This window comes from Theobroma umbraticum, unplaced genomic scaffold, assembly GCF_002168275.2.
Source record: "Theobroma umbraticum cultivar Fairchild unplaced genomic scaffold, ASM216827v3 scaffold_20.0, whole genome shotgun sequence".
In the NCBI taxonomy this organism is placed as follows: Eukaryota; Viridiplantae; Streptophyta; class Magnoliopsida; order Malvales; family Malvaceae; genus Theobroma; species Theobroma umbraticum.
In genome coordinates, this window is record NW_018397266.1 from 3,253,802 (window position 1) to 3,267,983 (window position 14,182).

The 14,182-nt window shown below is 35.2% G+C and overlaps 1 protein-coding gene across 1 annotated transcript; it reads left to right on the top strand.

Annotated features, from left to right (window-relative positions):
- The first annotated feature begins 5,192 nt into the window (after positions 1–5,192).
- Positions 5,193–13,360, top strand: FAB1C (FORMS APLOID AND BINUCLEATE CELLS 1C). The gene is given in 29 exon segments (XM_021436970.2): positions 5,193–6,918; positions 7,088–7,885; positions 7,999–8,152; positions 8,294–8,638; positions 9,391–10,131; positions 10,216–10,412; positions 10,414–10,452; positions 10,454–10,528; positions 10,604–10,749; positions 10,829–10,979; positions 11,056–11,319; positions 11,321–11,549; positions 11,551–11,698; positions 11,701–11,724; positions 11,727–11,790; positions 11,792–11,892; positions 11,895–11,952; positions 11,954–12,033; positions 12,036–12,110; positions 12,113–12,133; positions 12,136–12,201; positions 12,204–12,302; positions 12,305–12,482; positions 12,562–12,656; positions 12,659–12,685; positions 12,688–12,810; positions 13,015–13,116; positions 13,119–13,166; positions 13,169–13,360. Coding segments are annotated over 29 exon segments (5,136 nt in total). The 5' UTR covers positions 5,193–6,322; the 3' UTR covers positions 13,261–13,360.
- Positions 13,361–14,182: the final 822 nt, after the last annotated feature.

Below are 14,182 nucleotides of genomic sequence, written 5' to 3' on the forward strand. Positions count from 1 at the left end.
CTCCTTTAATTTTGACAGATAAAAAATCATTTTCATTTGAGTTGAGAGGGGCATAATTAAGAAAATATTTGACCCTTTAATAAGTTTGCTCTAAAAGACATCTTTTTCAAGCTAAAAGATTATACTAGTAGTATTCATAATTTCCAATTTGGGCAGCTTTTGCTGCCACATGCAGGCTTAAATGAGTAGTTATACTTTGGTGAAGTAATGTTTTTCTATGGCGTTTGAACGTCTAATAATACTTTTGACATATAAATTGGAGATTAATTTATGGTCAAAATCTTTAAATTTTTATCAATTTAAGATTAAATGTTTTAATAGTAATAATTAAGGGTAAATTATATTTTATTTTTTATAATTAAGTGTTAAGATGAAAGGTGTTTGGCATGTGTAAGATACATACATTACGTAAACATTGCCTCGATACAAAAAAATAGTTTTGTCAGAAAATCATTTCTGTCTTGATTTAGGATGATAGATAGTGTTGTCTTGTAATGTCTTTTGCTTGTAATACGTATTCTCTGTCCACTTATCAACTTAACTCTTAATTGTAAAAATATAAAAACATTTAATTTTTAATTATTACATTGAAATGTTTGACTCTTAATTGAAAAGTATCCAACCATTTAGCTCTAATTTAAACATTTAGTCTATATAGGATGGTAAAGATATATAAAGATAAATGGATGATAAAAATACATTGTTAGGATTCTCCAAAATAAATTTTACTTAATAACACGTCCGCATGATGTTAATCCTTATTTCTACGAAATCAAAGCATTACTCTGCGGTTTTAATGCAGATTTTTATTTTCTTGACAAACCTAAAGCAGTTGTATAATGTAGAATTAATGGAGGTTTTAAGGCAAAATTCAACCCTAAGCAATTCTGTAAACAAGCCAAGCTATGGCATGCTGCTTTTGCCAGGAGCAACTCGAAGAAGGCATATACTTTTTTCACTCTGAAGAAAGCAAGAGGAAAATTGGTCAAAACAAAAGCGTGCAAATAGCTAAAATGTTTCAACAATATTATAGTGGAAATGTGGAAATTATAGTACATTAACTTTTGATGACTACTTCAACCAAACAAACAAAAAAAAAAAAGAACTTTTGATGACTGGTAGTTAAAAGAATAGCTTTATATTTTATTATTTCTAAAAAGCAAGAGTACAATAAGTCTAGTTCTATTTCTGTCTTATTAGAATCTATTCCTCTCGTATTAGCACTTTACAGAAAAAAAAATATTTTGTGGGTTTTATTTTAGTTATTTTTAATATCTTAAAATTATGTTATTTTTATTTTTTATTAAAAGGAAACAAAAAACAGAACAATTACATTAAAACAGCTTGTGAAATAAAATTCTCGTAATATCAATTAATAGAATTGATGCATTACTTCTAAAAGAATTTTTGAAAAACATCGTGGATAGTAATAATTATGGAGAGTCAATTTTATATAAAAGAATTTACAATTTTCATACAAAAACAGTAAAAGTTAAAATTTTCTCTTAAACTTCATAAAAGTCAGATAAAACTAATGAATTTAGAACAAAAGAAATCTAAAAAGCAATACAATGGTGTTGCATTTTTATGGGGGCGACTATGATATATTTACCTGATCATTGCTGAGAAAAATGGCATGAAGATAAGATATAGGGTAGTAGGGTTAGTGGGCGTCGTCGTGTCATTGAAATGATCAATGGAATAATATTTGCTAAATACAAATGTAGTATAGTGAATATATCTTGTAATTTCTTTGAACAAATCATTGATATGAAAGCACAACAACATCTTCCCGAAATTGTGAAGCATCGTAGTGATGGATACCAAAAGGAGATTCAAGTCCTTAACCTTTTCATAATAAGGATTAATTCTACCCTAAAGAGTGGATGATGACACTATAACATCATGCCAAGGCATTCTTAGAGTGTATTGTTGGTGCATAATGGATCATGAGAATATTAAGCAATAAAATCGAAGGAAAATCCTCATTCTATGTTGACTATAGTTGTATACTACCAAAATACAAGAAGGTTAGTTTAGGGTTTTTAACTTGAAAAAGGGGGAAGAAATAAAGGCAAAGCAAGGAGGAAGTTGGTTTTTTCACTAGGCTTTTAATATTAAGGACAAAGGGAATGCACAAGTGGGGCCTTTGTAGCCCTAGTTTGACAAGCATTAATTAGTTTTTTATCTCTTATTTTTCATAAGGCAAGGTGGTATGGCTTCTCCATACACCAACCAACCATACCAAAAGTAAATCAACAAAAATAAACAAATTCTCACATGGAGATGAGTCATAAATGATGGTGATGAAGAAAAAATGTATAGGGGCGGCTCACTCTACGCTTATCCTTTAGTGACTACACTCGTGAAGAAATGATGTAACTTTCAAAACTAAACTGTGGAGGGGCATCTGGTGACTCATGGCAGCTTTCAATTTGGTCATGCCATAAGAACCTGGGGACATTCAACAACAATATAATATATCTACGCATACCCATTATTTTAATTCTTAACCATGATCAGTTTATTATTTTCGATAAAATTGGAATAAGGGCATAATTTAATATGATGATGATATGCTTGAAATCCTGTGTCAGGGTGTGAGTTTTAAGAAAATATTCATTCCTTGTTAGTTTGTACAATTCGCCCATCCTGCTATACTGCTTTTTTAACAAATGAGAATTGTTTGTATGTAAATAGAATAATAAAGTTGAAGCAAAATTAGTGAGACTCTTTTTAATTCAACAGAAAAGAAAAGAAAAAGAAAATCCCCATGGAAAATGCCAAGAGCATAATAGTATAAAGAAGGGAGAAAGAAATGGGAAAAAAAAAAATAAGCCTCATCTTTCGGCACTCCTTGGCAGCACACAGTCACACACACCTTTGCAGATGTTGTCTTCTCACCAAACCAAATGCCAAGCCAATGGTACCAAACCCACCTTACCTGTAAAAATGTTCCTGGGACATGCCATCCCACACCCTTTTTTATATACATAGAAATTAAGGATTAGGGTATTCGGGTTCCTTTTCTTTAATTTGGATAGCAACCCATGTTGAAAAAAAGGTGACCAAGTTGATACATATCTTTATGATTGCAAAATTGAAACAGTAATCCACTTCAAGTGTAGCTTAATGAGGTCTATCATTAAAGTGGTACAGGACAATAATTAATAATTATGAAAGATTAATGACGTTTTTAAACTAAAAAATAGTAAAAAAAACAGTACAAAATTGCCAACTGTCCTAGTAAAAGCTTTATGATGGTTTTTTTATGAAAATAAAGTAACTTGATGATCATTTCTTTGCATTTAATTTATACTGTAATATATATATTTTTAATCACAGTAAGAAATTGATGTCATTTACAACTTAAAATTCAAATCTTTATAAAAATAATTTCTTTTTCTCACTTTACATCACAAATGATAACGCTCTCTTATTTCGTAAATCTCTCAGACCTTTTTTTTCAAGACTTAAACTGGAGTTTCAGGTTATAATTTTAAATTATAGATGCAATTATTGAAATATTTTTTATTTTTAGGTAAATATGCATAAATGTCTCATCTTTCTTTTTCAAGATTTAAACCCGAAATTTCATGTTATAATTTCACGTTACAAATTTAATTCTTGAAATAATTTTTATTTTTTAGATAAAAGTGCGTAATTTCTTATCATTCCTTTTCAAGATTTAAACTCGAGATTTTATATTATAATCTCAAGTTACAAATTTAATTATTAAAATAATTTTTATTTTTAGGTAAATATGCATAATTTCTCATCATTCCATTTCTAACTTTAAACTCGAGATTTTATGTACAATAACAAGTTACAAATTAATTACTGAAATAATATTTATTTTTTAGGTAAATATGCATAATTTCAAACCATTCCTTTCTGAGACTTAAACTCGAGATTTTATGTTATAATTTCAAGTTATAGATTAATTACTATGGTAATTCATTAAATTTTTTGAATTAAAAAGATTCATTAAGCTTTGGGTTTTACCAAAAAAAAGGTACTCTTGAATTCTCTTCCAACAAAAAAATCTCATTCCTCTCATATATTTCCAACTTAAAATATATAAGATAAGATGAAATCTCAAATTCTAATATCAAGTTTGAATCATAGACTCACTGCAGATTTTATTGTAATTGTTAATGCAAGTAACTTTTTTTTTTTTGCTAATTGTTAGTGCATGTAATTAGAATTGAGTTTAAAGCTAAATCAAATGGATAAATTCCATACATAACAACTTCATGTATAAATAAAGTTAAGGAATACTTAAAACTAATTACATTCTTACCTAATTCAGTTTCCAAATCTTTATTTTAAGAAGTCTTAAATTTTTAATTTTATCCACTAATGACGAGAGTGTAACATGCGATTCATTAACAATTAAAAATGGTGTAAGAAGGTAAAGGACTACGTCAAGAACTTGTCAAAGATTCCAGAGAGGTCGGGTCAAAGGAGACCCGCCAACCTGACCCAGTTGGAAAACCCAAAATTCTGGATGTTATCAACGGAGCGTGTAGTACACGCAGGTAGAAAAAGCGTGTAAATTTGGTTAATGAAGAAAACGGAACCACGCAAATCCTACTTTACATCCCTATAATACTAGTCCCAAACATAATCCGTAGACTTAAAAGAACACTACTGTAGCTGACAGAGACCCCCCAATCTGATTAAAATAAAATGTGATTTATTTGTTTCCCTTTTTTATAAAAAGTTACTCATTTATTGCATCATAATTATGCATTTTCATCTAATAAATGATATATTTGAATTTGACTTTGTTCATTTTAGTAATAAAACGCGGAAATTCATTTCATTGTTACTTTTTTTTTTCTCTTTCCCTCTAGAATAAATCGTGTTATATGATGGTACTTTGACAATTATATCGTGCATTTAAGATCAATGTCAACGAGATAAAAACTTTACTCAAAATTAAAATTTAAATAAAAGAAAATAGACAAAGAATTGTGACGTGATAAATGCATGGGTTTTAATAAATCAACATGCATAAAAAAAATTGAGGAAAAAAGAAAGTGGAAACATTGATGCTGACCAATGGACAGAGAAAGCTTGATGATGCAGGGTCTAAAAGAAATAAAGAAATGAATTAACATTAAAAAAACATATCATGATGACCAATCAGGTACAACTCACTCAATAAAATACAACCCCATGAGCCCTAATTAAACCAAGCATTCAAATAAAATAAAATAAAAAAGAAAAAGCAAAAGAAGAGAGAGAAATATTATAGCATTAGGCGTTGAGAGAGAATAGGGAAAGGAGGGGGTGCGAATGGAAGGGAAGGGGAATGGAAAAGGAGAAGAGAGGTGATAATATAAGGAAGCAAAAAGAAAAGAAAGGAAAAACTGGAAATAATAAGAAAAGGGTAAAGAGGAGTTTTGTTGGGAGTGTAGAGTCGATGGAAATGCGTGCTGATTCCGGTAGAAAGGGAACCTTCTCTGTACTCCTTCTTTTCCTCCTCTTGATCCTCATTTTGCCTCGTATCTAATTTTCTTCTTTTTCTTTCATTACTTTAATTATTTTCCCAACTCCTCTTCAAATCACTCAGTTTCTTTTTTTTTTTTTTTTCTCTTTCTTCCTTATTTTACTTGACATTTCTTCTGTTTTCCGCATCTTCTTCTCCTTTTTCTAGTGTTCCTATTTTTGTCTCTGGATTTGGTTGAAAAACTGAAACCCCACTATAAGTCACAGTAATTCGGATGCTTGTATCGATCTGCGGACTCATTCCTGATATATCCAGGATTGGTTAAGCTCTGAATTTTCCGGGATATTTCTGGGTTTTCCTTTTTTCATTTTTGTGGGTCGGGTTTCCGTTGAATTTTTTTTTTTGATTGTAGGGTTTATGTTGTTGTTGTGGAATTCTTGATTGGGAAATATGTTGGCTGATGATTATTATTATTATCGATATTGTTGTTGTGACTTTTGATGTGTAAATATTGTTATTATGAGATTTGTGATTTAGTAAAAAATTTAGTTTGTGCGGAGGTTTTGATTTAGTTTCCTCCTTGGAAATATTTTGTGATTTCCCGGAGGATTTTTGTTTCATTTTCCTTTTATTAACACCTTTGAGAAAAAATAAAGTCAAAATCAATCAATTGTAAGCTTATAAAAACACATACCCTAAAAATCAATCGAAACCCGCTATTTTTATTGTGGGTTTCTATTATATTTTCAATATTTCCTTATCAAACTAAAGTTTTTTTTTTCTTAAATACTGATTTAGAAGAGGAAGATCAAGGAGAAAAGAGGGGTGATAGGAATTCTATTTTGGGGGTTGTTTGGGATTCTTATGGGCATACCCGATAGCTCACTATTAGATCTAATAGAAAAAGTTAGGTCTTGGATTTCTTGGGGAGCAAGTGATATTTCATGTTTCCCTGGTGAAGAATTTGGGATGCTCGAAAACGGTGTTTGCAAAAAAATGTGTTGTGAATGTGATACGAAGTTTGTTGATGAATTCTCTCATAGATACCGTTGCCAAAGTTGTGGTAGTTGGTTATGTTCAGAATGTGTTGAAAGATATGAATCCCCTGTTGTTGTTGTTGTTGTTGCTGCTGCTGAACAATCAGCTAATGTCAAGGGTAATGATTTTTCGAGGATGATGAGTGTTAAATCTTGCAAGTTTTGTTGTGATGGGGTTAAAGCGAGGCGTGAAAGTGGAGGAAGGAAGTATTGTGAGAAAGTGCATCCTTCTGAATCTCCCCGGGAGAGCCCTGAACCACCATCCCCATGTTCTGTGAATAGTGAATCAATCAAGAGTGATCATCTTGGCCGGTATCTTGAAGCCCGAGATTGCAGGTGTTCTCTGCAGGCAGTAACTGGCGAGAGTATGACTTCATTTAGTGCTCATCCTTCTTCAGCATCTACTCGAAGATCTCCCAGCAGGTACTTCCGCTTAGATGACAATTACTTTGCTGGAATTTTCGTTTTTTCTTTTTTATGTAAATTGGAGACACCCTGTTAACCTCCTAATATTAGTTTTGTTCTTGACCTTTTTTTCATCTTTTTTTTCCTGGTAGTGAATGTGTTGTTATTTGTGTATTTACTGGTGTAGGAGTGATGAAGAAGATGCTGCTGATTCTGGTAAGCACTTTTTGAGTCTCTCGGCTGAATATTGTCATGATGTTTCGGATTTAGATTTAAGTAGTATTAGTGCTAGACATGAGTTTTATAGCTTTAAGTCCGTGGGATCAAGTCCTTCAGTCAGCCCCTCTAGGAACAATTTTACTCCTTATAGAGTTGGGCATTCTGTACAGCGGAGGCAAGAAGGGAGCCCAATGGCTCAGTATGTTGGCCCCTTTGATCGAGAAAACATGGCTGTTTTAAGAAAGCCAGAGACAGGGAGTGAGGAACCAGAAAATACTGAAGATTACTCCGATGACATGTCTGTTTTTCATAATCATTATGCAAAGTCCCAAAAGCCATTGGATTTTGAAAACAATGGTCTGATATGGTATCCTCCACCACCTGAGGATGAAAACGATGAGGCAGAGAGTAACTTCTTTACATATGATGATGAAGATTATGATATTGGGGATTCTGGTGCAATGTTCTCAACAAGTAGTAGCCTTTCAAGTATGTTCCCAGCAAGGGAGAAACAAAATGAGGGAAACAAAGAACCTCTCAGAGCCGTAATACAAGGGCATTTCAGGGCTCTTGTGTCACAACTATTACAAGGTGAGGGCATTAAAGTTGGTAAAGAGGATAATGCTGGGGACTGGCTTGACATTGTCACAGCAATAGCATGGCAAGCTGCGAATTTTGTGAAACCAGATACTAGCAGAGGAGGCAGTATGGATCCTGGTGATTATGTGAAGGTTAAGTGTATGGCGTCTGGAACTCCCAGTGAGAGGTGTGGGCTACCTTACTTTTTTCAGATATTCTAAATTTCAATGTTCTATAGTTTTTCCCTTTTATATTCTTATTATATGAGTTCATAACTTGTGAATTCTGTCATTCTTGCAGCACCCTTGTCAAGGGAGTGGTCTGTACCAAAAATATAAAACACAAGCGCATGACCTCACAATACAAAAATCCTAGATTACTTATTTTAGGAGGGGCCTTAGAATTTCTAAAAGTTCCAAATCAGCTGGCATCTTTTAACACATTACTTCAACAGGTTTGTTTTAAACACTTGTTCCATTTATGCAGGTCAATAGAAGGTTTTTGTGGGATTAAAACCATCACATATTTGTGTTCTCTCTCTCTCTATGTGTGTGCGTGTGTGTGTGTGTGTTCTAAATGTTTGCCATTTGGGCAGGAAAATGATCATCTCAAGATGATGATTGCAAAGATTGAGGCTCTTCGCCCCAATGTACTGCTGGTAGAGAAGAGTGTGTCTTCATATGCACAAGAGTATCTACTTGCTAAGGAAATTTCATTAGTGCTCAATGTGAAAAGGCCATTATTGGAGCGTATAGCAAGGTGCACTGGTGCTTTTATTTGTCCTTCAATTGATAATTTATCTACTACGCGATTGGGGCACTGCGAATTGTTCCGGTTAGAGAAAGTAACTGAAGAACACAAGATGGCCAATCAGTTTAACAAGAAACCGTCAAAAACACTGATGTTCTTTGAAGGTTGTCCGAGGCGTTTAGGTTGCACGGTAATATTTCTATTTATGCATATGATTCTCTTTTTTAAGTTCATTTGAATTGTGGGAATTTTTAGCCACATATGCTTCCCTCTTTCTTTTGTAGGATACACACTGGCTGTCCACATTTAATTTATGAGCATTTCGATTCTTTAGTTGCTTCCAGTGCTGAAACACTACTCCATTTCGATTGTTTCAATTAATTTGTCTTTTGCTTCTCTGTGTGGCACAAACATTTTAGTTTGGGTCTTTCCAAATTTCTTCTGGTTAGATCTTGTTGACATGGTCTCATGGCTTTATTTATTTAAATAAATGCTTTTATCCCCTACTCTCCCTCCCTCCCCTCCTTTTATGTGTATGTAACTATGAAACTGTCGGAAATTGATTTCTTTCTACTTGTTGAGGGGCTTGATTATATGAGTTGTTGTGGCACATTTCTCTAGAACTGTTCTACTTCTTTATTCAGTGCAGAAAGTGGAAAAGGAGGAATGTAACAAAAGATTAGATGAAATTTAGTTGCCCGTTGATCTCTCTCTGATCATTGTAGGCTGTTGAGGACTAGTAATTGATTTGCTCATGTGGATGGTAAAATAGCATCGGGCAAGTAAACACATGGATGCTTGCATGAAAAATGAAATATAAATCTTACTTGCAGGAATGTGTTCACTGATCTGTATTTTAATGTATATGATCTTGATGCCAGTATCTTCCAAAGATGTTAAGCATAGTTGTTTCTAATCAGATTGCCTTGGTTCTCTTTATAGGTCCTGCTGAGGGGCAGATCTCATGAAGAACTAAAGAAGGTTAAACATGTTGTCCAATATGCTGTTTTTGCAGCCTATCACTTATCACTTGAGACTTCCTTTCTTGCTGATGAAGGTGCTACTCTGCCTAAGATGAAAGGAAAACGTTCGATTGCTGTACCTGAGAAAACGCAGACTGACAATGCCATTTCAGTTGTACCTAGTTCCTCTTCTCCATCCAGTTTCAACTTGATAGTCAATGCTTCTGCTCAGGATGATGCATCTCTGAGTCACAATCCAGGGCATGGAGGATTGGAATCATTATCTGAGTCCTATGATCAAAGTCATTTTTTTCATTCATCTGGTGGTTCCTTTCTTGATGCATGCAATGATGACTTGGCACATAATGACTGCTTGGACATGTGTTCTTTGGAACAATTCAAGGATTTGAAGATGTCCACGATGTTGCCTTGTGATATTAGAGATTTTCCTCGATCAGATTTGCAAGAAACCATGACAGAAGAGGAGAGGCATCTTGGTGAGATTCACAAAATGGCAAAATTTGAAAAGATTGATGAGGATGAAGCTTCCAGTGAATACTTTTCAGCCACCGACACGCACCAGAGTATATTGGTTTCATTTTCAAGCCGGTGTGTGCTGAAAGGAACTGTATGTGAACGGTCACGGCTCCTGCGAATAAAGTTTTATGGTTCTTTTGATAAACCACTTGGAAGATATCTTCGTGATGACCTGTTTGATCAGGTAACTCATTTCAGATTTTGTGTGCCTTCATGTGAGAATATTGGGTCTATGTTTGAATTATATATTAATAGGTTTTCTTTGCAGGCATCTTGCTGCCGTTCGTGTAATGAGCCAGCTGAAGCCCATGTTTTATGTTATACCCACCAGCAGGGGAATCTGACAATCAACGTAAGACGCCTTTCCTCTCTTAAGCTGCTGATGACGGATGAATTGGATGTGCACCGATGCCTACGGTGCTATATAGTGTCGGTTTCCGAACTTCTTAACCCGAGTATTATGTCATGCTGCCTGGGGACTATCTTTTGGAAAGTTTTGGAGCTTAGTTTTTCAATCATGCGACTGCTATCGGTTGCACCTGTGGTCATTCATTGCAGAGGGACTGCCTTCGTTTCTATGGGTAAATGCTGTTAAAGTTTTCATCTGTTATATTGTTGACAGTTAAGGTATCGTTTATTATAGTAGCATTTTACAGATTTGGCAACATGGTTGCATTCTTCCCTATTCCCCAATTGAGTATACTATCAGTCCATTTGCCCCCATCGATGCTTGAATTTAGTGGGGATGTCCAGCGAGTGGTTAGAAAAGAGGCAGCGAGGTTTGTTGTCTATTTTCCCTCTTGTTCTTTTTTTTTTAATTGCCTCTTTTTTTCTTATACCAATAATTGGTATTTAATATTGACTTTTATCTTCTTCTACAGCTAATGGTCAAAACTTGTATGCGGAGTCTGATGTACTTGACAGCATTCAGAAGAGTAATTCTGCTAGCTGTCAATCATCAAATGCAAGTGAGTTACCGAATCACATTATGGAACTGAGAGATCAGATTCGAAAGAAAGAAAGGATTACAATGTAAGTACACATAGCTAGTTACTGATATGGCCTAGAAATATACTGGTGTGTGTATGTGCTGTCACAGGTTGACTAGCTTTCTGTTTATAGGTTTGCTACAACCAGTTGTTATGGAGGCTTCACAACTTGGTCTGCAGCATGTGGACATCCTAGAACTGAATCGCTTAAGGCGTTCACTTCTAATTGGTTCACATATTTGGGATCGGCAACTTCATTCATTGGACTCTCTTCTTAGGAAGTTCTGCTGTTAAAGCTTCGTGGATCATATTAAGGATGGAAAACCTGAAGCTCATGGAAATGCCTGCAGATCCTCAGATTCGCGCGAGCCTCCTAAGATGACTTAGGTTGGAACAGAACTCAAGTTTAACAACCTTGGAATCTGTTGTACCAGAAGAATCTAACTTGGCATTATGCCCCCAGAGGAGGTGTGCATCCAGATAAAGATCCCATCTCTTGTCTGCTCTATCTAAAGAATATCTCTCTTGATCGTACCGACTACTCACATTGGTTCAACTCTCTGAAGCATCTCAGGGAGATGGCCCCCAAGCTGGTCTACCAGGCCAACGACTAAAATCATAATCTGACTTTGAGAAAATAGATCTCCAATGTGCTTCATTCGTTTGATTCTGCTTAGTTATTCCAAAAAAAAATTCAGAAGGACTGTCCCTTCTTCTCTTGCATTTTCTCTTAATCTTTCCATGCTTCTGGAGATTACAGGAGTAGGTGCGGGATCCTGTTTCTGTAATAGGACTTACTCCCACACATTGCCTCTAGAGGCTCAAAAGTTGAATTTGTTACTCAGTTCCACACCACTTAATCACCTCTGCATCTCATATGGCTGAAGGGCTCGGCTACTCTTTCCACAGAGGGCACAGTGATATTGTTATTGCTGTTTACGACAATGATCCTGCAAGTATATATCATATGCTCTTAGTTCTAAAGAATATGAGGAGTGGTTTGCTGATAATCCTATGAAATGGGGGAGGTGGAGTGTCATGACAGGAGCAAAGAAATTCTGTAGCTTCCAACTTTTCACCCTGGCAGTCATTTGGCTCTTTGATCTGGATTATATCCATTACGGAAGTTTTGGCTCTGAAGAAGCATCATCATCTGTGGGTGCCATGTTTGCAGATCAAAAAGGTCTCCACATTTAACAGTTCTTTTGGAGATGATTCTTCTGCTGCTGTGGCAAAGTGAAGTTTTTCTGTGACTTGTTATTTTGCGAACAGTTTGATTCTCTTAGAAGAGTTGTTGCCCGTGAATTGGATTTTTTGTGTTCCTTGAGCCGCTGCCAGAAATGGAGTGCACAGGGAAAGAGCAATGTGTTTTTGCCAAATCATTAGATGAGAGATTCATTATTAAACAAGTGGCAAGACAGAGTTAGAATCCTTTTGAATTTGCACCGGAATACTTCAAGTATTTGACAGATTCCCTTAGCTCAGGAGCCCTTGCTTGCTAAATTTTGGTTTTTCAGGTTTTCCTATGTACTTCTTTGAAAGCATTGTTTCTGTGGATTCAGTTGGGGTTGGGAGTGTCTAATATTCAGGTTTCATTGTAATTTTTTGTTGTTGCTTGATGGTAGGTCTCTGTAACACCTAAAGTGTGCGAAACAAAATGGATATTATGTGATGAGAGACCTATTTTTCAGAGATATCTCAGTATATGATCTTAAGGGCTCTGCAGGTCACGGTACAATCCAGATACAAGGACAAACAAAGTCTGCTAGTATTGAACCTGTTAGAGCATGCGCACGGGGAGCCATTTTTCTGGGAAGCAAGCAAGAGAAGCCTTGAGAGAGCCATTTGGAATGATACATCGTTTTTGGCAGTAAGTTGCTTCACCATAAGAGCTTGAAAAATGTTCATGTCTTTCATTCTTCCTGGTCAATGTTGAAGTAGTATAGATAGGATTTGAATGTGATGCTGTAACCAAAATCTTTTCATACGATCTTAACAATTATTCCATTGGACTAAGATTCTTTTCCCATTTGCGTTTTCTTTATAATATTATTGAATTTTTGTGCTGTGCTTTTCAGTCGTTGCTGTCATGGACTATTCATTGTGTTTGAGTGGATGAGGAGCGCAAAGAGCTGGTTTTGGAATTATTATTTCGATGAGACAATATACTTGGGACAAGCACTTGAGACATGGGTTAAGGCGTCTGGGATACTGGGTGGGCCAAAGATGGCATCCCCACAATTATTTCTCCTAAACAGTACAAGAAAGGTTCCGGAAGGCTATGACACCTATTTCTCACTGTACCTGATCAATGGACTTCATGATCTGTATTATCATTGATTCATTGGTTCATTAATAAGGCATAAGAAATTGTAATTGTTGATAAATGAGAAGGGAGCTCCCTCTCTCCCAAGGTTTTGTTTCTCTTTTATCCTCATTTTTTCTTTCGGCACAAGTTCTCTCTTGTGGGCAGAAGTGGCCTACATCTAAAACAATACTACAATGTGGAAGAGGGGAAACGAAGCATTCTTTTGAGGGCTCTTTTTAATGACCTCTAAGAAAGGGAAGAGTTTTGAATCTTGTGTAATGCTGTAGTGTAATTTTTATTCCGTGCGCTTGTGCAAACGTTCCCCGGAGAAGCAGAGTTCCTTTACCTTAACATGACTTGTTTAGAGCTTTATATTTTTAACTCTTGGAGGAAGCAGCAGGTGATCAAACCTTGGACCTTATGTTCTTCATCCATGTGCCTGCATTGGCCACGTGTGAAGGTTTTGAAATGATTGTCGAAAGTCTTAACAATGGTTGAATTTGAAAGTGCATGCTCAGTTTGCTCGCCAAAACGAGGCTTTGCCAAGTTTCTGGTGTATTTTTCATGAGGACCCAAAGGCATCAAACGCTTTTTAAACGTGCAGGTCTCCTTACTTGTGGATAAAACGAAAACATTCTCTTATTTTCAAAGTTAAGTGACCTGGCCTCAGAGGATAATACGTTAGTTTATTAGTTTGTTACTTTTCGGCATTCATAAAAAAACTCTCCCATTTATTATTTATTATTTTTTTAGGAATGTCCCAACATTAAGTTGTCTTTTTTGGACCTAATGTGTTAAATGTTCCTGTTAGGTTCATGTTTCTGCTCTTTTTTTAGTTTCATAGAACCATTATTGAAATAAAGAAAACATAGATAATTGCTTTATACTAAAGTTGAAGCCATTGGATTCGATGCCTTCAAAATTTAAGTTATGACCCT